Source organism: Silene latifolia, chromosome X (genome assembly GCF_048544455.1).
Source record: "Silene latifolia isolate original U9 population chromosome X, ASM4854445v1, whole genome shotgun sequence".
NCBI classification, from domain to species: Eukaryota; Viridiplantae; Streptophyta; class Magnoliopsida; order Caryophyllales; family Caryophyllaceae; genus Silene; species Silene latifolia.
The window spans coordinates 41,477,237-41,504,547 of NC_133537.1; the positions used below are offsets into that span (position 1 = coordinate 41,477,237).

General features: G+C 39.6%; 1 protein-coding gene and 1 long non-coding RNA gene across 2 annotated transcripts; both read right to left on the minus strand.

Annotated features, from left to right (window-relative positions):
* Window positions 1-323: 323 nt before the first annotated feature.
* Window positions 324-776, minus strand: LOC141621360 (uncharacterized). The gene is made up of 3 exons (XR_012532257.1): window positions 640-776; window positions 460-552; window positions 324-371 (listed from the first exon to the last, which is right to left on the minus strand). It is a non-coding gene; the product is annotated as an uncharacterized LOC141621360 (long non-coding RNA).
* Window positions 777-12,566: 11,790 nt separating this feature from the next.
* Window positions 12,567-22,159, minus strand: LOC141617241 (uncharacterized). Its single transcript, XM_074434426.1, has 4 exons — window positions 20,928-22,159; window positions 17,641-20,875; window positions 12,768-12,846; window positions 12,567-12,682 (listed from the first exon to the last, which is right to left on the minus strand). The coding sequence occupies exons 1-4, from the start codon at window positions 22,157-22,159 to the stop codon at window positions 12,567-12,569; spliced, it is 4,662 nt and encodes a 1,553-aa protein (XP_074290527.1).
* Between the last annotated feature and the right edge of the window lie 5,152 nt (window positions 22,160-27,311).

Consider the following 27,311-nt stretch of genomic DNA (forward strand, 5'->3'; position numbering starts at 1 on the left):
TAAATTTCGGCAGCATAACGGCGTAAACCGTTGTCTACCAAACCTGTTCAAGAACTAACCTGTAGGTACAAGCAACACAACCAGAAAGAAAAGGCACTCGAGGCCATCATATATACAAATGTACAAGCAAATGGGCTTGCGCCCGAATCAAGTTCCAAAGTCCAGCAAACCGGGCTTGCGCCCCAAACAAGTCCAAAAATGTTCAAAATCAAGTCTACGAACTACGCAGACTCTCTGCTGGGCACCCTCCAACTCAAGCAACCCTCGCCGTAAGAGCAAAGCAATCTCGGCGTCCGAAACTCGAGCTCCCTCGACAAGCGAGCCGTCTCCTCCCGAGACTGGGTCAGCTCTCGCTCCAGCTCACGACCAGCCTGTAGACAAAAAGAAATTGGCTCCTGTCAATCAACTCAAACAAGACTAAAAATCAGAAAATCAAAAGAAATCAAATGAGGTTCATACCTGACGATCTCGACCACCGACGAGCGCCTCGATGGCGGTAGCTCGTAGCCGGTTGGCCACCCTCCATAGTGCCACGAACCGAGATGGCGCGACCTACACGTCAAAAGAAATTCTCAGCAAAGTGAACAAGTTCAAACCAAATGTGTTCTTACACGAAGGGTATATAAGCTGGAGGCTCACCCTCCGAATCAGATGCTGCCAGTCGTCTAGGCCAGCATCCGTCACAGCTACGTCAAAGTCACGCAACTCGGAGATCGTCGTCCTCCCAGCCGCGTCGGTGTACTCAAGGGTCTCGGGGTACACTGGGGGCTCGATGCCCGCCGCCTCAACCTCCTGCAAAGACAAATAGCTCTCATTAATCGATGATCTTTCGTCGTAATTCCCGAAATCAAATCAAGAAAAATAAAAGATACTCACCACTGCGCCGACGCCAACCTCCCGTACAGAACGCCGAGTAGTCCTCGCCAGCGAAGAAGGTCGTCGCCATCGGGCACCGCCCAGTCCGCCTCCCTCTCGGCCTCGTAGGCTCCCCGAACATCGTCCTCGGAGGGTCAATGGGAACCGTCAACGCGCCCGAGAGCACTGACGAGCCAAACGCTCGCCGGGTACCACACGGGACCCATCGACGTCCACAAGCAGCCGGCTCGGGCTCTAGGTCGAAGGACCTCAGCAACAAAAGGAGGCGCTCCAGCGTACTCCGCCCAAGGTCTGGGCACCCACTGCGACAAGATAAGGCAAAGATCATTCCTATGATCAATTAAAAGCAAAGGACAAGAAATATAAATGAATACGAGTGGGATACTCACGCTGCTCAGCTGAAGGGCGTTCACTTCCCGCCGGTAGACATTGTGAGAAGAGCGCTTGCTCTTCGTCCAAGACATCACCCAATCCTCACCACGGATAGGCCTTCTCCAACGGCTCTGTCCTCTTGGGCGCGAAGCTCGGGAAGTAGGAGTACACCCATGCCTATAAAACAGAATGATCAATGACGATCTTTCGTGATTCGATAGAGAAAAGAATTTACTTTGGCCTAAAGGAAGGTTCATACCTCCAACGGAGTCCGTGTCCGACGGCGCCAGGAGAAGTCCCCTTCTCCATCAACTCCGGACGAACCATGGCCCTCATGAAGCGGATGAGGACCGCAAAACCAAGAAGATAACCCGGTCCAGGCGTCCTAGGGAACTCGGGTCGAAAGAAAGGGAAGAAGCTTCGTCGATAGCCTCTCGCCCTTGTCTCCGAGGTAAATCGAAGACAAGAACCACCAAAGCCACGGCACGAGCTCTCGCTCACCAGACAAGGAGGAGGAGCTCCTCTCCCTCCCATCGATCGTCACCGACTCCGGGTCTTCCCCGCAAAGTAGTCTCGGACGTAGGTACTGGGCACCAAGCCCGGCACCGCAACAGCCTTCGGCGATAAGTTCCAGCCGATCAACCTCCTCGCCTCGGCCGAATCCGCCCTCATAGCAATCTCCGGCCACACCACCTCCTCAGTCCCACACGGCAAACCAGAAATCATGCCGTAATCCTCCAGAGTAACTCCCACCTCACCAAAAGGCAGGTAAAACGTGGAAGTCGTGTCCCAGAATCGATCCAAGAAAGCGCGGACCAGGCTAAGGTTAGCCCGCAACTTCCTCTTCACGATATCTCTCCATACCTGAACCAGAGGACCAAACGCTCCACGCTCGATCATGGCCCTCTCCTCCGCCGACAGCCGCTCGTAGTGCTCCATCGCTGTCGTATAACCCGAGAACGACCTGATATTCCCGGCCTCCTATTATGATTTGAAACAAAGCTATGAAATTTGCAAGAAGTTTGGACAAAAAAAAATGAAAGAGAATAGGTAATGAGTAGTGAATTCTTATTTATCAAACTCTTCACCGTCCTGTAGGACAGGTGACCCTCTGCAGCCCACACGAGGTGCCTACTCTCCCTGTGTCTCGGCCCACGCAGGCTCCCTCACCGACGACCTCCTAGCCTCGACGTTGGCCTGTCTCGGGGCCTCCTCCTCCTCCTCGACGGCCTCCTCCTCGTGAGCCTCGCCTCCAGTAGCCATCACCGCATCGGTGAAGGCTCGCTCTAAAGCCTCCTCAACAACAAGCAGCGTCTATCTCCATGGGAGTCCTCCCGAAGTAGAAGCCTCATCACCTGCAACATTAAAGTAAATTTAGGCCGCGTCACATGACGACAAGCCTTTGTTAAGGAGTTTCGAGCCTCGGAGCCCGAAACGCCCCTTTCCATGCCATCTTTGGCCATATTCCCGCCAACCCAGTCACTCATGTGATAAATGGGGTCTAGTCAAGTCCAAGTCAAAGCCTAGTTCCGGGTTCAAGCCGAAAATTCGGCAGCATTTCGTTATAACGGCGATTATGCCCTAGAAAGGTGCCCCGAAAAAGTTGTCACAAATCAAAGTTTCAAGATGACAGGAAGTTTACCCATCATCCAAGGATCCCAAATATCAAATTTCATCGCCAATGGACAATCCTAAGGCTATTTTCGAAGCAATTTACGGTCTAGCCGTGAAACTAGTCTCAAAATTTGCTCAAGGGCTCAAAACTCGATGAAAATTCAAAGCAAACACATGGTTATGTTCCTAACATTGCCTACTATCCGTTTCTAGCATCAATTTGGCAAAACAAATTCATTTGGGGGAAAAGCCCCAAATTTTCGATCAAAAGGGTCGAAAACCCTAATTCTCGCGGCTCAAAATTCGACAAATGTAAATGATTAATGCAAGATTAAGACACATACCTCGATTAGTCATGTTTAATGTAAGCTTTTGAATCCAACCTTGACGGAAATGGTGAAGATTTGAGAGAGAAATTGAAGGAATTGAGTTTCAAAATAATGAAACATAAAACCTTCTGATTTCGCGTTTTTACGCAGAATTGCCAATTTGGGGAAAAGACGCAGCAGGCGCTGCGCCTCTTCCAAGAGACGCAGCTCTTGCTGCGCCTCTTCCTTGTGTTCCCTCCATACGAATTTTCAAAAATCCGTTATGAGTTCGTTATTAGTGGGCCCATCTTTGGGTGCGCCTCTTCTTCAATGCTATTATGTTCTTTTGGTCCGTTTCGACGATTTTCTTTCGTTCCGGTCCGCATTTTATCCAGCGCGACAGTATTTTGCAGTATTGTCCCAGATCATTTTATCCCGCGCAGCAGATTTTGCAAGTATTGCTCAACTCATTTTATCCGGCGCAGTAGTATTTTGCAGTACTGCTCACTCAAGATTTCTTTCACGACGATCAAGATGTTCCTAGTCGTCTGTCCCCGGCGCAGTAGTATTTTGCAGTACTGCTCACTCAAGATTTCTCTCACGACGATCAAGATGTTCCTAGTCGTCAATATATTCCCCAGCAAGAGTTTGTTTGAGACCGACGCAAGCAGATTCAACCTCAAGTTTCGCCAGAGTTTGTTTGAGACCGACGCAAGCGGATTCCTCAGCAGTTTCTACCGACGTCCTGCTGCTTTCAATATTTCTTGTTTCCCCGCGAAGTTCGCGAGTCTCGGTATGATCTCTCCTTATGGCTGGCGAGCTTCTTTACGTAGTCTAATGGACTTTAAACGACCCTCCCCGATAGTCGACAGACTCTAAAATGTTCCCGACGATAGGTCCTTGGCTCAGACCCTTTAAGCCGCCTCGCGTCGCCATAGTCGTCAGGTTGTAATCTTCGATTGACCTGATGGCTATACTTTGACTTTCGCCTTGTCCAAGCCTCAGTCAAAGTGGGGGCTCTGTAGACACCTCGTTTCTGCACCTCTCGCAAACCACCCGGTGATGATTGGGCCGCATGTTTGATTCGCGGAACGATTTGTGACAGTTCGTAAGATTATCGTCAAGTGTTTGCTCAAATATTAATGTCAACCTCTTAGTTGTCATCTACGTCCTGATACGGTCGTTTTGGCAGTAATTAGAGTACATTCGAGTCCGGTCAAAAACCGTCTCCATTTTTCGATAGCCGTTAAATCCGAGTCGAATGTTCGGAATGTTCGGATATTTCTATTCCATATTTCATAAATTTTATCTTTTGGCAAATAATATCCCGTAATATTCACAAGATAATCGAATTATTTCCGTCCTACCATAACTCAAACGCTGAAATCTTTCTTCAAAGACAGAGGAAACCTCCCGGGAACAGACGCAAACAGTCTTTGTGCCTCTTCCAAGAGACGCAGTGGATCGCCTGCGCCTCTTCCCGTGCCCTTTTTGCATGATTTACGTATCTTTTTTATATCTTTCCGAGATTCACTTCCAAAGAGTCTCCGAAACCCTATTCCTTCACGTGATTAGTATAAATAGGAGCTTTCGTTCCTCATATTTCTCACGCGAGTGTCCGCCCTTCTCTTCTCCCTTTGCATTCTAGACTTCGTTCTTACTAATTGGCGCCTACGTGCTTGGACTTCCGACCACGTAAGCTCGGATCTTTCCGGGTACCAGCCTCTCCGTTGCATGACCGACCAATTTGACCAACTACACCAATAATCAATCTTAATTAATCAATCGTTTTCCTCTTACGAGGGCACTCTTTCCTTGCATTCGCGTCGAGCATTCACTAGTCGATTCTTAGTTCATCTCGTTTCGTCAACATGTAAGTCTGAGGGTGTATAATTCTCTTTATTTATCGTATTTTATTTATCGTATCATCATGTAAGATTTATGTCGAAAACACCATTAAAACCGATTTCTAAAACCGTCTTTAAAGAAACCTTTTTTACGGATTTCCAGTAGACAGACGTTGAGAAAGGACGCAGCAACTGCTGCGCCTCTTCGAAGGAGCGCAGTTCCTGCTCCGCCTCTTCGTGAGGCTGCCGCAGTTCCTGCTTCTTTTCTTCTTCCTTCGTCCTCTGTAAATTCGTCAACCTTTTATTTATTTTCGTTTGTTCTTCAATTCTTTGACATAATAGCATAATAATTCACATGTATACTGTTTATCATTCATTAACACGTTTTATTCATCATTAATTCGACTTAAATCCCTTATAATCTCATATTTGCGGGTTTTCGTCATTCAATTCAAACTCGGGTTTTGGAGGTTCGATTCATCCATATTGAATCTCTGGAATTCGTCATTGATACATTCTAACCTGTCTTTTATCGTGTTCATTGTTTAATTCGTCATCAATTCATCATGTTTAACCTAATTAATTAGTTTAGTTTGTTTATAATTCGCTAATCAATCTTTGCTCATGTAATTAATCCGTCTTATTTCCGTCTCATCCATGTTTTATTGTTTTATGACCATCATTCATGTGTAAATAACCTATTAATCACTTTCATCCGAGTAATTGTATCAATCAATCCATTAATTAACGATTAACATTAACGATTTGCAGTTCCGGCTTCACAGCCAGAACTCACCCTTGGAACAGACGCAGCGTCTGCTGCGCCTCTTCCAGAGGGCGCAGTCTCTGCTGCGCCTGTTCCAGGTTGAGCTCTGTCTCTGAACTCCTTTTCTGCCTTGACCTAGTTTAATTAGTCTACGTATTAACTAACTATTATCCGTAATGTCGCTAATTCATGTTCGTTAATTTATTTCTTTTTATTCTTTTATTCTTTTTCTCAAATCATCCGTTTTAGCGGTATTTTCGACATAAATCGCCTACTCCAATGTAATTAATGTAATTTCCATTATTGTAATTTATCGTTATTGTATTCCTTTTATCATTTGTATGTTTTCACATGTAAATGAGCACTAATTCCAACTTCGACCCAATTGTATGCTAATTAATTGTCTACCGACTTAGTCTAAACTCTCACATGCTAGGATCAAAACAATGGATGTTGCATTGCATGCATATAGCCGACGATATATCAAGTACGAATAACTTCCCTAATCATTAGTAGAGGCCGCTATCGAGGCGGGCGGGATTAGGTGTTCGATCAAAAGAGCTTCCTAATACGTACCCTCACCCCTTACTCCAGATCTCCGTGAGCACCCGTGTTCATTGGCATCCACGAGAGTCATTCTAGACATAGAATGCTAAGGGTAACGATTGCTTAGTGTTCATGTCACTACTTTGTGTCTTGACATGACACGAGGTATTCGAACGGTTCCAATTTCCCATAAAAATTGGTGGCGACTCCTTACAAAATGCAAACGCTTGTTCCCCGTTTCTCACCAAGCGCCCCCGTGGGCGGCCCGCTGTCCACATAACTAAAGTCAAAACCGACACCGGACCAAAAACCGACTCAAAAATCCAAATCCCGACTCCAACAACGAGTCAAACCGAGTCAACCACCAAAAACAAAACATTTCAAACCTTCTACTTTAAGTTTTCCCAGATTTATGTTTGGTCAAGTACCAAACATATGACTACAAAACCTAGGATAGAACAAATCATGATTGCATTTGTGTGAAAACGACAACTCACCTCGAAGACCCGCGACGTGGCTCGCGCCTCTTTGAGCAGCCCAGGTGGCCACGTCGCTCAAAGCTCACACAACCACTCATTTCCCTATAAATACCCCTCAAATGCCCCCATTTAAGACTTACGCGAGTGTCCGCCCCCACTTTTCTCCCTTAAAATTATCGACTCGACTTCTTAAGTCACAATCCGACGCGTATATACCACCTACCGATCGTAAATACAAGCCTTACACATTTTTTGGTACCGTCACCGTGCATTAAATCACTTGACCGGCCACTTCGACCACTACACCGTCACTAATCTTAAAACACTCTTTTTACTTACCAAAACGGTTTTAAACCGTGTTTTTTTCCGACCAAACGAGTTGTTACACTTACGTCGGTCACTCACCATAACCAAACATGTAAGTATGAGGGTGTAAAAATCCTCTTTTTATCATGTTTTCATTTGTTTCATGACTATAACATGCTAAAATGTGCACAACATGAACCAAAACATGGGATAAACGAGCCAAAACCGATTTTTGGCCTGAGACAGAAGCCCCTTGGTTCGCCGGCTTGCCCGCGCCTAAATGGGGTGTTCAGGTCAGAGATCATCCGTGTTTTTTCTCGTCTCTCCCCTTTAATTCATTTTCATATTTGTAATCGGTTTTTAACATTTCAAATATTTTCAAACCCTTTTTATTTTATTTCATTTGTTTTAACCATAAAACATTTTTCACCCTTGGTTCCTCATACCATGACGGTTAAATCCGTGTTTCGGTGATAATATTTGGTTAATGACATTTAAAAGGCATTTAAAACCTTTTATTTCATTTCTTTACATTTTGGGAGGTATTTTAAAGCCTTTCATCATTTCTTTACATTTTCCAAACAAATATATTAGTCACCAACACAAAGTCATCCTTGGTTCTACATACCATGCCGGATTTTAACCCGGGTACGATGATGAGTATCGACTAATTCTATTCAAATGAACTTAAAACAATTAGTTCATAATCATTTTCAAAACTATTCATGTCAAGCTTGTCAAGTCGAACCCGACACCGAATATTATCAAAATAATGATGATTATTCGAGTCTAGTTCTTCAAATCAACAAATGCGGTCTAAATGACCCTTTCAAACCAAATCGGGTTCAAATACCCATTTCTCAACACGTTTTATAACGTTTTCAAAAGGTCAGTACACGGCATATAATCGTAGGCTGACCCGCGCCTCAAGCAAGCCTTTTCTTTCTCATTTTCAGAACCAGGGGAGGCCCCATTACACCGCCGGCTGGCTCGCGCCTCATGTAGCCGTCTAGTACAGGGCCTAATACCTTTCCAGCATTAGTCTAGGACGATCCCGACTCCGGTTAGCCCGGATATAGGATGGATCAGATGACTATTTGTTTATTCCAAAATCATATTTGCAAAATGCTTTACCAAGACAAATGGATCACGTTATGCACCCTAAACCTAATACGGTAAATGGATGTTTAATTTCCGTCTTGCATGCAAACCAATCATTAATCCAACTCGACATCTTATACTTGATACTTGGATTAAATTAACCGACTTAGAAACCTCTCACATGTTAGGTTTAAATTATTGGATGCGCATTCATGCATTTAAACCGTTTTATCAACTTTTGCATTCAACCAACCAAGATCGATCAGTAGAGGCCGCTACCGCGGGCGGGATTAGGTGTCTGATTAAAAGGCTTCCCAATACGTACCTTCACCTCTTACTCCGAAACTTTGGATAGTGGACGACCTTATCCAGGGCGTACGAGAGTCATTCTAGAGATATGATGTTAAAGAGGGACGATTTCCTCAGCTTTAGTACCTATGTCAAACGCTGCTTTGTGCTTCGATTTGACCGAAGTATAAAGTGGATTTCGAACGGGTTCCAAGCATCCCACAAATGCTTGGTGGCGACTCCAAACATCTCTAATCGATTCGAGACCCTTACCGAGACGAAACCGACCGATCTAAAACGATCCGGTCGAAAGTATTTTTACAACGCCGAGCGTGGCTTTCAAAAGACCGCTGCATGTCCACAGATCGAAGTGGGCTCGCAGGTGGGCCATGTCCACACTATGATCTATACCCGTCCCAATGTCTCATTTGCATTGAGTATGACAAGTCGTTATTAAAACAATCCAGGTGAGAGTCACTGGATAGCCGTTAAGAATATTCTTAAGTACTTGAGAAGGATTAAGGATTCATTCTTAGTGTTTGGAGGAGATACTGAATTACGTGTAAAAGGTTACACGGATGCCAGTTTCCAAACAGATAGGGATGATATGAAATCCCAGGCTGGTTATGTCTTTATGATAAATGGAGGTGCGGTTTGTTGGAGAAGTTTTAAAGAGTCGGTCGTTGCGGATTCTACAACGGAAGCTGAGTACATTGCAGCATCTGAAGCTGCAAAAGAAGTTGTATGGATTCGGCAATTTTTGAAAGGACTAAGAGTAGTTCCGATAACCGAAGATCCTATCACTATTTTTTGTGATAACAGTGGGGCAAGTTTCCAAGCAAAAGAGCCCAAGTCTAGTAATAAGATTAGACATGTACAAAGAAAATTTCATGTCATTAGAGATTATATTGAAAGGAAGGAAATAGCGATTTGTAAGGTTGAAATAGATGCAAATATTGCAGATCCTTTAACCAAGCCTTTATCGCAGGCTAAGCATGATGGTCATGTAGCTTTTATGGGATTAAGGCGAATGCCTGAATTATCGTAGATTATGAGATATGTAATAATTAGATATTGTATTAATTATTTCATATATGATAATAACATTCATCGTTTGAGTTTTTATAGCGTATAAACTCTAGTTTTTCAGTTTTATCTGAATTTAAATACTTTGTTTTATCCAAATAGATTGTATTGACAATGTTGAATTCTAGTTAAGTGAACTGGATTAACATTGTATTTTGGTCCCTAGTTACTTAATGAGGTGACATCTCGGAGTGACTAGATTGTAAGTCGATTGATGGTGTGTTCAACCACCATAGGGTGATAAAGATGCCTGGTCAATTACATATGCAGATTGTTGAGACGATATGTTGGACAATGACCATTCATAGAATCCTCATGTTGCCTGGTCGTGGCAAGGATTTCTATTTATTCCTTCAAGTCAATTCCTTAGACTTGCGACTATTTGTCTAACTTGGTATGGTTTTCCGGTGGCTTTGGTTTTTGCCCTAGGTCGCACCGTAAAAGGAGGCTGAAGGACATTTACTTTGTCATTGTGATCTCAGATCGAACGAATAAAATAGGTCAACGGGATTGTCCACCCTCGTTGGGGTTTATTATCTCAAGGCCACTCGAGGAGAGGTGACTGGAAATGCGTGGCCACGCTCGGATGAGATCTATTGTAGATTATCCTATCGACGTTATTCTCCGGATCGAGGAAACCACTATATGATATGATCACATGCAAGAACGACCTGAAAGACATCTTGCATTGAGTGGGAGATTTAACGAACAAGAATATTGGTAGCGCACACTTGTGTCGGACAAGTGGGAAATTGTTGGAGTAGTGTACTCCACAAAAGTGTGTCAACATATTAAATCTCGTATAAGGAATATCAGGGATTTATATTATATATTTGTCAGCTAGTCAACGTTCATCGGTAACGCTCAGCTGACTAGAGTTTAACGTTACTGTCGTGTGACGGCGGTGATCAGCTGATCCCTTATGGTCACACCTATAGGATGTAACCCCAATAGATATACTAATTATCTGTGTGAGATATAATTAATTTGTCCCTTATATGTATTGACTTTTATAAGTCAATTGAATTATATTTTTGATGACGAGTTAAGAACTCGGACCAAAGGAATTTACTGTTCATGTTGTTTGATAATCGAATAATAAATGTTAAGATGGACTATAGTAATTAATTCGGTGTATGTATATATTTTGAGGCAGAGGTAATTAGCTAATTGTAATTACAAGGAGTTATAAAATTAGCTAAATGGGTTTCATAAGACACATTTTATATTGGTAAAATGGTAAAATAGCACTTAAGAGTTGAGTGTACAATATTCAATAATTTGTATTATTGAAGTGTTTAATAATCAAATTAATATTTAATTAAATAAGATAATTAAATATAGTACTTTTAAGAATTTGTGGGACAAATGTCAAAAGTCAAATAAGACCCAAAATAGACCTAAATGGACCGTATTTTTGAGTGGAAATACAACCAAGTTTTGGTCATGTTGTCAACTTAGATGACATCATTATCCACTCATGTCTCCCATTACAGTTGTCTATATATAAAACACTTTAGAGAGGATTGCATGGGATAAGAAAAAAAAAATTTGTAAAATGCTTAAGTTGGTCATTTTATGTGAAAGAGAAAAGTGCTCCATTTGTTCATCTTTTCTTTATCACATCTTGATCAAAAGTTGATCAATCTTCATCAAAATAAAATCACAAATAATAATATTAACCAAGTATTATTAATAGTAATAATACACAAATATTATTAAGGGTATTCTACTAATATTTACTAGTCTTAATAATATTAGTAGTATTGGGTAAGTCTTGGGTGCCACCATAGGAGGTGCTCTATTTTGAGTACTAAGAAGATTAGAGGATCACCCATTCATATTTAGCTCAAGAACAACAAAGGAGGAGTCATTTGTTGTGCCCATATTTTTCCTAAATTAATGTAAGGAAAAATTCTACCTTTATTTTTTAAAAAGTCATCTTATATTTTTTGCATGTAACTAGATCACTAAGACTAAATTAACAAGTAATTTAGTAACTAATTAGAGGTGTCTAATTAGGGATCTAGTACCTTCAGAAAATTTTGAAATGTTTTTCGCATTTCCGCAAAATTGATACATAACGTCAATTTTCTCAAATCGCTCTTGCAAATTCGAGTCCTGATCTCGCGAAATTGATCTTTTCTCTCGAATAATTTCAAAACAATTCCACTTGAAAAATCCAAGTGTTACGTCTTGTCGGGGAATTTTTAAAATTCATTTTCAAACAAGCAATTTCAATTTTAACTTCGAGTCATCGTAGTTACTTTTGTTTTCAACAAATATTTTGCATGTTTACGTATACGCATACGTGCTACATGTTGTCTATTTTCTACACTTACGATTCAGGTGCAAATGCCAAAGCAAATGGGGAATCGGCCATTGACCGTGCTTCTCCGAAACACAACACAAAAAAGCCAAACACAAACAAACGACAAACCAAAAACACGTATATACAAACCACCTCACGCAAAAATACATTAACACACATTTGATACAAATGACTGACCATACAAATAGGATCCAGTGCAAATACTTATCATACAGACACTGGCCTAAAACAATAAAGTGGGGGCTATTCGCCACCTACCGAACTAAGCACTCCCTATCCTTCTAAACATAAAAGAAAGGGAATAATATGAAAAGAAAGGGAGGAACGGCGGAAGCAGAGGTGGTTACCATGACGATAACCCCTATTTCCTACGCCGAAACAAAAAAAAGAAAAAGTGTCTGCCAGATTTGGACGACGTGATGGTCATGAGCTATGACACAGTGCATCACCCCAATGTTGAGGCACAATCATCAGAATTCAATAATGAGTGAGAGCAACAACGTAGGATGCCACCCCGCTGTTGCACCCCAATCATCAGAAATCAGTAATGATTGAAAGCCGCAACACAGTGCGACACCCAGATGTTGACCCCCAATCATCAGACGTCCAACTCTCTCCAGACAACGGTCGATGATCAACACGTGATCAAAGGCCACCAGGAACATACGCAACTGGACGAAGACAGAACGACAGCCGTCTCTCCTCCTCCTCCACGGCCTCAGCTTCAGATCCAGCAGGCCTAGCCGCCCCCGAACACTCACCTGAAACCAAAACAAAAACAGCGTCAGCCGAAATTTCAGCATTACGACGGCACAAAACAGACCAAGTCCCAAAAACAAAAATCACCTGCAAATACAAAACAAACGCAAACAACAGCAAGGGCAAACCCGCCCAATCCCATCCAGCACAACCAAACACCCTCTGGCTAACACAAGGCCTACAAAAGAACAATAAAACAAAAATATCCGCCCATCCCGACCAGACATTTTAGTAAGCTCAAAAGGCAATTTTACGCCAAATTGAGCGCAAACAGATCAAGAGATCAAATTTTTGCCACAACAATGCAATTTGACTCGATCACACCCCAGGACGACCTAAGCTATTTTTAAGGTCTATTCTAAGCAAAATGGCTCAGTTCGAGCCCAAACAGGCGCTTAATTCGTCAGCATAAGATTGTCTGATAATGGCAAATGCGAAATTTCGCCCCTAGCACACAACGAAGGTCTAACCTAGCAAAGATGGCCTTCCCCAACTACAATGCAACCTAGTGGGGCACACGACTCAAGCAAACAAGCACGACATTGCGAAATAACACGGTCTTTTTACACCTTATTCGCGTTTTTTGCACCTAGGGAGCGAGAATGGGTACCAAAATGCAAACTAAAAGGACCCCTATATTCCTAAACAGGTTTCTAACCTAATGCAAGCATCAATTCCACTCGAAAATGGGCAAATAAAAAACGCCGAAATCAATTTCAAACGAGTTAGGGTTTCATCCTAATTCAATCAACAAAAAAGCAAACAAATTCAAGTGGAATCAAGAGGACTTACATACCTTGAGATGACATGGGGATTATAGCACGAATCCAACAAGAAGCAAGATCAAAAATAGCTACTTTTGAGAGCTAATGTGTGATTTTATCGACGGAGAAGACGGAAATGAAGAGCTACTGTTCTCGCGTCTTTTTGAGGAAAAAAAGGGGAGGCCCCTTATGTCGCCCCAGGGCTCGCGCCTCTTTGGGGTAACTCTGCCAGTTTCAACGAAATTTTGGGCTTTGGCTCATATTCACACATAATCAATTTTTTTCGCAAATGCAATGATGGGATTAAAAACCGTTATTTTCTTCACAAATACAAAATGGCGAAATTCAAAATTCGTTATTTTCGCAAACATTCAAATGACGGAATTAAAAACCGTTATTTTCAAACACAAATAGCAAATAGAAAAATTCAAAATTCGCTATTATCACAACAAAATTTTTCAAACAAAAAATAGCAAATGGCGAAATTCAAATTTGTTATTTTCGCAAAATTTTAAATGACGGAATTAAAAACCGTTATTTCGAACAAAAATAGCAAATGACGAAATTCAAATTCGTTATTTTCACAAAATTCCAAATGACGGAATTAAAAATTATTATTTTCAACCACAAATAGCAAATAGCGAAAGTAAAAATCCCTATTATCACAACAAATAATTTTCAACACAAAATAGCAAATGGCGAAAATAAAACTCGTTATTCCCAGCACAAATCCCAAATCACAGAATTAAAAACCGTTATTCTCAAAAATTATATAGCAAATGACGAAATTCAAATTCGAATTCGTTATCTTCACAAAATTTCAAATGACGGAATTAAAAACCGTTATCTCCTCAAAAATAACAAATGGCGAAATTCAAATTCGCTATTTCTCACCAAATTCCAGGATAACGGAATTAAAAACCGTTATTTCAAACGCAAATGGCGAAATTCAAAATTCGTTGTTTTCACAAAAGTAGCAAATAGCGAAATCACAAACCCGCTATTATCACAAATTTTCCAAGTTGCAAATGGCAAAAATTAAAATTCGCTATCATCACAAATTTCAAACGACGGCAATAAAAACCGTTACTACTCTTCAAAATTATGAATGGCAGTAATAGAGGGTCCGCAAGAGCCAAGACCAAGTTATAAAAGGCCTTTCTCTTCCCAGAAACGCAAACATCACTTATAAACACTCAAAAATTCCCCTGCGGAACCCCTAGAAACCTTCGCACGGAGTCATCCTCCAGCAAACTGGCAAAAAGCAGCAATGACCGGGCGTCAAGCAAATTAAAATCTAGCACCTTCCGCCCCCAACGACATCGACATCGCTTCCCATTGAGTCGGTTGGACAAACATATTCTTGAAATAAGCCCTATAAATCGGGTCATTTCCCGCAGTCGACCATTCGACCTTCGATGGCTGGCGAGCCTCTACGCACATTCAATGGTTGGCGAGTCTCTACGCACCTTCAATGACTGGCGAGCCTCTACACACCTTCAATGGCTGGCGAGCCTCTACGCACTTCAATGGCTGGCGAGCCTCTACGCACCTTCAATGGCTGGCGAGGCTCTACGCGCGAACAAGAATCAATTCAAGGACATATCCTGAAGATGTCTCAGGTATGACTTCTTCCTATGGCTGGCGAGCGTTTATACGTAGTCTAACGGATTTTAAACGACCCGCAGTGGCAGTCGACAGACTCTAAATTGTTCCCGATGGCAGGTCCTTGACTCGAATCCTTGAGTCGCCTAAACGTCGCCCTTCCCGATGCCAGGTCCTTGGCCCAAATCCTTTTGAGCCGCCTCGATGTCGCTTTGGTCTCCGGGTTGTAACCTTCGATTGACCTGGGCGCTGTACTTTGACTTTCGCCCTATCCAAGCCTCAGTCAAAGTAAAGGCTCTATAGATACCTGGTATCTATTGAATTCCCAACAAACACCCAATGATTATCGGACTACAACATGCTTAGGAATCGCTACGTTTGATCAATAGTTTATATAACTACGCATCGGAAAACTCCAAGATGATTTCCAAAACGAAAACATTTTCAAAATATTTCAAAAATACTTGGAATGTTTTATGCATGACGACGGGGTCTCAATGACACTAACTGGAGTCAAAATCAACACTGGACCAAAAGCCGACTCAAAATTCAAATCCCAACTCCAACAACGAGTCAAGCCGTGTCAAAAACAAAAAAACAAACCTCACAATGCTTCCATGCTAAGTATACATGGTATACTTGATGGTCAAGTACAACAACCATGTCCTAAAAAACATAAGATAGAATAAGCCACAAATCCAAATGCGTGATAGTGACAAGACAACTCGAAGACCCGCGGACATGCTCGCGCCTCTTCAAACAGCCTATATGGCCACGTTGCCAAAAATGTACACCACCACACAATCCTCTATAAATACCCCTCAAAGGCCACCATTTTAAGGCATGCGAGAGTCCACCCCTTCTTTTCTCCCTTAAAATTCTAGAACCTCGACTTCCCGAGTCAACAAACGACACGTATTTTCGACCTACCGATTGAAAATACGAGCCTTATACATTGTTTGGTACCGTCATCGTGCATTAAATTATTTGACTTACCACTTCGACCAACTACACCATCACTAAAGCAACGCAACACTCCATATTTTACAAAAACGGTTTTAAATCGAGTTTTCTCGTCAAGCAACCTAACATGTAAGTATGAGGGTGGAATTAATCCTCTTGTTTCATGTTCTTTTTATCTGTTTTTATGACTTTAACATGATAAAACTGTTGGAGTAAGTCTCCTCGACAATAATGCGATCACATGTTTAAATCTCATAATAAGATTGCATGAGGAAAAGTAATATTTTATTGTCAACTGATCCACATTAATCGGTACTGATTGGCTTGCTAGATTTTGACATTACTGTCGTATGACGTGGTGATCAGTTGATCCCTTAAGGTCATACCTCTAGGGTAACACTCTTAATTGATTAATTAATTAATTGTATGTTAATACAAGTTAATTAATTCCTTAAAATTGAACGAATGATTTTGTGAGTGAGAATTCGTATCTTATTGTAATTCGATTAAATAAGATTCGTTCTAAGTAATTTAAAATTGTTTTATTACTTAGGTTTTATTATTGTTTATGAAACAATCAATAAGAATGAATGATTTATTATAAATACAAGTTGTTGTGATTTATAATTCTATGACCCATTTTAAGTACTTGTAATTATGAATTACTAGTTAATTTTTGTATATGATTTATTTTGTTTATATAATGATTTTTAATAAGTTAAAAATGCATTATTAAGAAACATGTCTAGTAACATGTCCAATATGTCACACTATGCAAATTAACATTTGACAAACTTAAAATGGACCATTTTAAGTCCTTTTGTGCCGTGTAAATGGAGTTGGTTGGGTAGGTTTAGGACTTAATTGTTGTTCTAATTGATAATTAAGCACAATGATTATGTCTCTAAAAGACCTAAACCTAGCCCTACACTCTACATCTTGAGAAGAACAATCTTGAGCATTGATAGGGCATCCTTCCCTAAGCCACCCGGCCACCCATGTGAATAAGAAGATTTTTCTCTTCTTATTCCCTTAATTCGTTCTTACAAAATATACATTTTGGTAATTTTGAATATTCTCTCTAATATTGTTTTAGAACATATAAGAAAGAAAACTCAAAAATCTTTAATATTAACAATACATTACTAGTAGTAGTAAGTAATAATATTAGTAGTTATTTAAGATACAAATACTAATTTCTAGCATTCAAATTAGTATTTGTTTAAGAGCGTTATCTTAGTACAAATTCTTGAGAAGTAGATTCTAATATTGGATCTAAGTTCAACTTTGGAGCACTAGGATTTTCTTAAGAAGACTAATTTGGAAGGTGTCCAATTAGTATAACCATTCGGCCCACTTTGTAAGTAGATCGATTCCTTCTTACTTTATTTTATATTGTTACGCATGCATAAGATCTAGTTAGTTTATAACTAAACTAAATTTATTAAGTTATTTTTTTTTTTTTTGTCGAAATGTAAGTCATATATTACCAAACTTCAAATCGTTACAACTCCAATCAACTAGGACATAAGCTTCCCAATCAACCGAGCGTTTTTCACTTGCATTTTGCTACTTACAACTTTCCTTACTCTAGTACAAATTACATTCTTAATTGTTTGAAAAACAACCTTTGGCAACATCAGCACCTGATCATGTAGACATCTATTCCTAGCAAACCATACATGATAAAAAAGAGAACAAATGGTTGCTCCAGTGACTTTCTTCAATAATAAAGACCTGCATCGCATATTCAGCCACCAGGATACAGTATTCTGGCCAGGAATGTCAACACCTAGCCAGTCAGACACCATCTTCAAACATCTGCAGCTGAATGCACAAGAGAAGAACAGATGAGTATGCGACTCATCCATCAAACCACAAAGCAGGCAACCACTCTCACCTGGTACCCAACGAATTAACCTATCCCTAGTCATCAGCCTGTTCTGAACTGCAAGCCAAGCAATGAAATTAACCTTACCAGTTCCAATCCTCGACCATACCAAATGATGCCAGAGCATCTCAGACCCAGTAGGCAGCAGCCACTGATACCCATCCTTAATGGTATACTCTTTATCCAGACTGCACCAACTGTTACCAGTGTATCCTCCTTTGAGAATCTCTTTCACCTGACAAAGTTGCTTCCAGGACCAGCTAGCATTAGTAGAAGGAGAGTAACTCAGCCAATCCTTCTCCTTAATATAGATTGCATGAACCCATTTCACCCACAAATGATCTTTCTTATTCATAATCCACCAAATATATTTACCCATTGCTGCAATATTCCACATCCCAGCATTAATGAGCCCCAGTCCTCCATACTTCTTGGGCATACACACCTTCTCCCATGAAACAGCAGGAGATTTATCATAATGCTCACTTCCTTGCCACAAAAAATTTCTACAAACAGCCTCAATACTCTTTATAACCGTCTTGGGCAAAATAAAAATTCGAGCCCAATAATTGTGAAGAGTACCAAGCACTGACCTCACTAGTACCAGTCTTCCTCCATAAGAAAGCTTGCGTGCCCCAAGAGCACGAATCCTCTCCACCACTCTCTCAACTAAAACAGCACAATCCAGCACAGATAATTTCTTAGCTGAAATGGGCACCCCTAAATATCTAAATGGCAGTTTTGCAGGTACCATACCAGTAGCCTCTAAAATGTGCTCCCTCTCCAATGCATCCACCCCATTCATATACACATTAGACTTGTCAACATTCATTTGTAACCCAGTAGCTTGTGAGAAAGTTACAAACGCACTCAGCATCACCTTGACAGACCCCAAATCTCCATGACAAAACATTAATAAGTCATCAGCAAAGCACAAATGGGAAAGTTTAAGTCTCCTACACAGAGAGTGGTATTTGAAATCCTGCTGCTCTTGAGCCACCAATAGTAGACGGCTAAGGTACTCCATACATAATGTAAAGAGTAGAGGAGACAAAGGATCACCTTGACGCAAACCCCTCCTACCTTTAAAGTGACCAAACACCCTTCCATTAAGTGAAATAGAATAAGAAGGTGTGGTGATACATTCCATCACTCTATCAATGAACACAGAAGGGAAACCTAAAGCACCCAACATTTCCTTCACAAACCCCCATTCAACAGTATCATACGCTTTTTGAAGGTCTATTTTCATCATCACTCTAGGGGTACAAGTTTTCCTATTATAAAGCTTCACCAAGTCTTGGCAAATCAGTATGTTCTCAACAATATCCCTCCCCTTAACAAAAGCACTCTGAGTATCACTAACAATATCAGGCAACACATCCCTTAACCTATTGCAAATGATCTTTGTAATGCATTTATACACCACATTACAACAAGCAATAGGTCGGAATTGAGTCACTAACTTAGGCATATCAACTTTGGGAATTAAGGTGAGCACAGTATGATTAACCTGTTTCAAAAGCCTACCCTGCTCAAAAAAATCCAGAACTGCCTGTATGACAGTGTCCCCAGTCACCTCCCATGAATCCTTGAAGAACTGGCTAGAGTAGCCATCAGGCCCTGCTGCTTTAGTTCCAGGAATGGAGAACATAGCAGCTTTGATTTCATCAGGAGTAACTGGCTTCATTAAAACTGCAGAATGAGCAGGCTGCACCATCCTCCCAGACTGAACCACATGACTAGCAACATGCTGAGTCTCCTTAGCCGACCCCAGCAACTTCATATAATACAATTCAAAAGCCTTATCAATACCATCAGGATCCTCATGTAGCACCCCAGTGTTATCACTAATTTGGAAAACTTTATTAACAGCTCTTCTTCTTTTAATAGAAGCATGGAAGAACGCTGTGTTATCATCACCATCCTCAATCCATTGCATATTAGCTTTCTGACTAAGAAACTGATGCTTAGCCTTGAGAAGCCTATCCACCTCTTTAGCAATAATCCTTTCATTATCACATAACTCAGAATTCAAAGGATTACTCTGCATCTCCTCTTGCATAAGAAGCAAGGCTTTATGAGCCAAGCTATAAGTATGCTCAATATTATGGAACCCTTCCTGATTGAGCCCCTTCAGAGGCTTCTTTAAAAATTTTAGCTTACTAGTCAGACAGAACATAGGAGTCCCATGAACAACACTCCCCCAAGTATGACTAACAACATCCATGAAATCATCAGCAAGTGCCCACATATTAAAGTACTTAAATGGCCTAGGACACCTATCATATTGCTCCCTGAGTGTAATGATACAAGGAGAGTGGTCATATAACCCCTCAGGAAGGAACTTAGCCACACAATCAGGAAACTCAATTCCCCAATCATCATTTCCCAAGACTCTATCAATTCTGCTAAACACCCTAGAGCCAGCTTCATGTTTATTATTCCAGGTAAAGAAATTACCAATGGACTTAACAGTAACCAGACCACAAGCATGACAAGTATCCTGGAAATGCTTGATTTCAGCCCAACTAATATCAGTGCCAATCCTTTCATCAGGGAATAGAACATTATTAAAGTCCCCAAACACAGCCCAAGGACCCCTTCCCCTAGCAGCATGACCTTTCAAAGCAGTCCAAAGAGTAGACCTCTCAGCAAGCTTATTAAAGCCATAAACTACAGTAATTCTGAACCTGATACCCTTAGCATTATCCACCACCTCAGCAAAAATACTCTGAGCAGTAACCTCCAGCACATTAATATTAAACAAACTAGGTTTCCAAATCAACCAAATCCTACCACCTTTATGACTAGAATTATTTGTGCAAATAGCCCAATCACTACAAACATTATTATGCACTTTATTCCAATTACTACATCTAACCCTAGTTTCAAGAAGACCAAATAACCCAACATTATTCTGATGAAGAAACCATTTAAGATCCTTCTGTTTTGTTAGGCTATTTAACCCTCTTATATTCCAGAACCCAATGTTAACCATGATCAGTAATGGGTGTAACAGACCCCATTTCATCCAACTTCCTCTTAGAAATCTGAATAGCAGAGTTGAGAGCATCCATAAATGTAAATCCAGGCCCCTTCATTCCAGAAGAACTAGCTGCAGGAGGATCAGCTCTAGCCAATCTAGAAAAAATACGAGCAGGAGTAGGAAAGTTTACTCTCCTCACAGGGGGAACCACAGGAGTTATCACAGGACTCACCAAAGGTAAGCTCATAGGAGTTTTCTCCTTAGGTCCCATACCCTGAGGCTGAACCACAACAGGCACATTAATCTGTCCCACAACAGGCAAACCAGTCTGTCTAACCCCAGGTTTAGGACCAGTAGGCTGTCTGTTCCCAAGTTGAGGAGCAGCAGGCTGACCAGGCCTAAGTCCCATAGGCTTCCAAACCTTCTTAGGAGCATCCTTCTTTGACTCAATTTTACACTGATCTTGAGAGTGCCCAATCCCTTTGCACTTAAGACAAGAGATTGGAAGCCACTCATATTCAACCTGCACACATTGATCCTTCCCAATTTCATCCACAAACACAATATCCTTAGGAAAATCCTGATCCTTATTCACCTCAATAAGCAACCGAGGAAAGCTCAAAAAATTCCTACGAGCAGTGTTGTCATCACATTTAATCACCTTCCCAATACTACCACCAATCTTCTTAAGGCTATTCATCCCCCAGAACTTAATATCCAATCCCTGCAACTTAACCCAGATAGGGATAACCTGCACATCATGCTTAACAAGACATGCTTCAGGCCTCCATTCATTAACTATAACAGGTTTGCTATCAAACATAAGCGGACCATAATCTAACGCCTTCTGTTGATGCTCTTTTGTCTTAAACCGCACAATAAAGATACCATTCGTCATGAACGATATCTTATCAATCGCAAAACCAGACCACACACGTTTTATAAACCCAGTAACCACCATCCATGGTGGCCGCACACCAATAATAAAGCAATAGACAGCAGTTGACCAAAATTCAATCTCACCTGAAACATCCTCAACAGTAATGCGAGGTTTCGACGGTACTGAATGCGAACAACTCGCTGCATCCTGCCTTTTTCCAATTGAACTCGAAGCAATTTCCAAGTTTTCCTGCAAATCATCTGGAATATCAAGCTCATTATCTAATTCATTCGATTGTAGATCCTTTATTTCAGAAGATATAAACGTATTTTTGTGTTTTTGAGAATTGAATTTGGGATTATTGTTATGCTTTTTTGTTCGAGCCATTGCATCAGAACCTAAAGAAAAACAGAAATCTCAGAACTTTCTCTCTCTAGAATCTCTCTCATAATTTTTTAATTTATTAAGTTATTAGAAGTGCCTAATAAGAGGTTAATGAATCCTTCAATTGGGGTATCAGAGCAATGGTTGTTGCATGCATAATCGATTTATAGTTTTTTCGAGTTATTTGTAAATTAAATAAAACTAATATTTTGTGATTTATGAAGATAAAGGCCACGAAATTTTTTCATGATTAACATTCTGGTCCTAAATTTATTTTAGGTCATTTTGATGATTTGTGGTATTTTATTGCTCATTAATTTAATTTTGAGTATTTTTTTATTACATTTTAATTAGTAAAATGACTTTTAAAATACTAAAATTAGTTAGACTATGACTCTGACCTTGAAATTTTTACACGACCTCACATGTATATTTTACTTATTGTATGTAAAATTTTGTATAAAAGTGTTTTATATTGCATGATTTATGATTTTTACATGATAAAAATGGATTAAATGGAGGTATTTTGGTTAAAATTCGTTACACTTTGTTTCTGCCCATGAAATTTTAGTATGTTGTCGAATGCAATATTTACACACTGTATGTAAATGTTGAGGTAAAATGGTTTTATTTTGCATGATTTATGATTTTTAGATGTAAAAATCACATAAATAGTGACTATTTTAGCAAAAATAGCTAACTTGTATTTTATGGCATGAAATTTTTTTCCAATGTTTTATATATGATATGAACATCATATCTAAAGTTGCATGTCAAATTTCGTTTGATTTGCGTGATTATTGATTTTTATATAATAAAATTGATCAATAGCAACTTTAATGGTCATAATTGTAAATTCGATTTTTGGGGCTTGAAAATTTGTCATTTCCAGGTTCTGGAAATTTATATAGAATATTCAAAATTTTAATTTTGATTTTTCATAATTTTTATGTTTAATTTGGAATTAAAAGGTTAAAGTTATGTATTATGCGATTTATTTGTGAAATAAATTAAAAATATTGTATGGGAAAATTTTATAAAAAAATTGAAATGTTGGGAATTTACCATAATATAAAAAATTACGATTTTGAAATTTTCGATTTTTTTATGACTTATTTGGAATTATTTCTTTATTTTTTATGATTAAAAGATGTTTAATGAGCAATAATAGAATATCAAGTTGAATTATTGTCAAATATTTAGTGAAGACTACATTTTTGAGTCCTAAAATAGTTGGAGTAATTAATTTGGAGATAGATTTGATTTATGTAATATTGTGGTATTTTAATAAGTTAATAATCGCAACTATCCATAAAACCGGACCAAATATATACGATATTAGCTTAAATAGGGCAATTTGGCACATCACATGGCATGTATCATACATATTTTAATGCAGCATTTTTAGTATGAATGTCATGTTTTATTTTATGTAATTTTGAATTATGTAATTTGTACTTAGTATGGCCTTAGTTTTTAATTGATATTTCCCGAAATGAATGGGGATATCGATTCGGTTGTAATTATTTGTGATCTCGTATCACTTTTATTTTATTTTTGCCTTTCTATTTATAATATATAAAGTAGAAAAGCTATGTAATTTATTTATCCCGGAGTTCCTTGAAGACGGTGCCATTCGGGAAGGCGTTTCGACAAAGACGGTGTTGCCTTGAAGTGCGTGCCAAATGAAGTGCAAGGGACCAATGAGTTGGTTTCCGAATTTGTAAATAGTTTATTAAATTTACTATTTTAGGAAGGCCATACTAGGATTTTATTGCATTGCATTTATTTTATATGTTTGCATGCATAGCCAAATCGCCATAACTACACATCCATATCATATTTTATCGAATCATCGACCGTGTCAATTATAATTATCGTAGTTCACCGCTTTAGTTCACTTAAAACAAGATAGATAATAAATTGACAAGACCTCTCACTAAATAATAATTGAGAATTAGCCTTACCAAATAGTAGAACCATGAGTCCCAATTTCATAAGGAAGTAGGCTCGGCTCACCGGGGTGTTAAACTTGTTACGTTGGGTAAGTGGGTAGTAAATTGTTATTACATCGAAATTTGGATTGAGCTCAACGGAATTATTCGCGACCGTAGCCGCATGTGTTCCGGGCTTAAGATAAATATTAAAGTAATTTTATCGACCAAGAGTTCTAGAAGTAGAATCGATTAAAGAGTTAATCCACCGAATTATATTGATTAGGGATGAATCAGCTAACCGTGCCCGAGTTAATATGAATTTGGATCTCGGGATCATTTATAATAGTTGGGTAGAGGTCACTATATAAATGCTTAAAACTTGTTTAAAATGTTTACAAGTATTATTAAAATGATAAATGTTTATTAATTCCTTCACTTCCTATTTTGTAGTCAAAATTGTTTTCTCAATTGCAATGACAACTCCAAATTCATCCGCAAACACTAGCTCGACCACTCTCACCAATGTTTCTTGGCTCCGATCCTTCATGGATCGATATAAATTAGAAAAGAATGGCCCCAACTTCGCCGATTGGGACGCTCAACTCCGTTTGGCCGCGGAGGGTGACGACAAGCTTCGTTAGCTCATCGAGGCCTCTCCCGCCATACCTACCGCAAGGTCTACCCTCTCCGCTAGGCAAGCCTATGAGACTTAGCAAAAGGAGTCGGCTGCGATCAAAAATGTGTCGATCTTCTCTATGGAGGCCGATCTCCAAAGGAGTGCTATAAAGATTGGCACCGCATATGAGATCTATATGAAGCTTGTGACCATGTTTTCACAAGCTCCAAGGATCATACAATATGGAGCGGCATCCGCATTTTTCGATCTCAGTATCAAGGAGGGCCAAAAAGTTAGCCCTCATGTGCTCAAGTTAATGGAGCATGCTGAGACTCTAAAGATGCAAAAGGTAGAAATTCACGAAGAACTCATCATTGACCAAATTCTTCATTCCTTCAACAAGGTTAAGGCATATGTTCAATTCAGGGTGAATTTTAATATGCAAAACTTGAAAGTGTCCCTCGACGAATTGCACAAAATGCTTGTACAAGCCGAGAGGGATATGGGGCTAAATGTTAGCACCGCCAAGGATGTGCTCAACTTTGATCAAAAGAGCACATGGAAATTTAAGAAAAGTGGCAACAAGAGTAAGAAGCTAACTCCCAACAAGGGCAAAGGGAAGGCTTTTGAAGCTAGCTCCTCTAAGTCCAAAAAGGGTGCCTCCTCCGAGGAAAAATGTCACTCTTGTAATGGTGTTGGGCATTGGAAGAGGAATTGTCCAAAGTATCTTGGCGATATCAAAGCTGGAAAGATTGTTCGAGTAGGTAAATAACTATCCCTATCTTTTGTTTCGATCTCAACTTTGGTATTTTGATACAAGTTGTGATGATTACCCTTTTTATTGTACTTAGGGCATCCAAGCAAGGACAAAGGCAAAGACAAGCAAGCCTAGAAGATCTTGAGGGAAGCTAGATGTAGCCGCCCATGGTGTTAGATCTATGGAAGCTTGGCCTTATATTGCTTTGTCTTTGTTATCGTGTTTTGAAATTTTAGAACTCTTTTAATTTCCTCGTTCAACTTGGAAATTTGTTTGTTTCGTTTAAAACAATGGTTGTATTTTGGATATTGGTGACTTGGTTTACAACCCAAGTCACTCACCTTATCGTATCGTTTGTTCTAGAATTTGTCATCATACACTTCTTGCATCTAGAAACATTAAAATTTTATCAACTTAAATTGATCATTAGACAAATATAATGATCGAATCATTATATGTCCATAAGCTATGAATTCGATTCTCCTTATGCCATTGTGACTAAAGTCACAACTTACTTATGTAAGATCAATTATGAAGTTATATTGAGTTATTGAACTCACATTAGGGAACGTTACCAACCTTATTTGATACACCTATCAAAATTAAAACGTCTAGTCTACATTATCTTTTTAATATGTCTCAAATAGATCTCTATAGGTTGACATGTAAAATGTTTTCCTCCTACACCATCATTATTTGTGGCTCAAGAGCTATCTTTGGAGAAATTTAGTGTATTTTTCCTAAATATAGAGTGGGAGTAAATTTAGCCACAAACCTTGACCAGATGGAATCTACGTGAGGAGACCAAAAGAAGATGTTCTTAGGGATGGAATCTACGTGAGGAGACCAAAAGAAGATGTTATTAGGTATAGGATCTACGTGAGGAGACCAAAAGAAGATATTCTTAAGTATGGGATCTACGTGAGGAGACCAAAAGAAGATGTTCTTAGGTTAGACTCTTGACGTGAGGAGACCAAAAGAAAGCGTTCTTAAGAAAACTTGAGACTTATGAAAAGACAAAAGAATATGTTCTTGGAAAATAAGATTTTGATCTATGAAGTGGATATACCTAGAGATTTTAAAATTCGACATTTTACTTAAGAGCCTTATGAAACCAAAATGGTATCTATGCAAGTAAATGGATTTATTTGGGATTGTTGAGACCAATCCAAAGTAAATAGAAATTTATGGTTAAGAGTTGCATAGAGAGGCATGTCGATGTTTACAAAAGCTATGTTAATTAGTAACTAAGCAAAAGATTCAAATCATTGCTATACCTCATTATGAAAATAAGTAAGGTATTAAAACCACTTTCCATGCATATATGTGAATGACATATATGCATGGTTTTAACTAATACTTAGAAAAGCAACTGTAACACCCCCATTTATTCAGGATCCTTTAGCTAGACATTCCCAAATAAATAGGACTGTTACCATCTCGGTTTTCCGAGGCAGTGAATAACAAAGTACAACAATACCAAAGTACTTTAAATTAAAACTTAGCGATTACATGTCTATTACAAATTAACCAACTAAAACTTAATATAAAATATTTAATATTCGCAGCGGAAATAAATAAAGTGATCAAAACATTCTATGTGGTCTAGACTTCTAGGTAGGTTCTCCAAGTCCTCACACATTCCCATAAGCTCCCAAGTCAGCTAATCTTTAGTACCTGTCAAATCTGCTCCACATTATGGTTCACCGCAGGTGTTCACGAATACACAATCAACCGCGAGGTTGAGTAGGAATAAACTAAACAACAATAATAATCCAACCAAAATAAACATCCTTCAAATTCTCATCACTCATTCGTACAACTCACTTACATCACTGGCAGTAG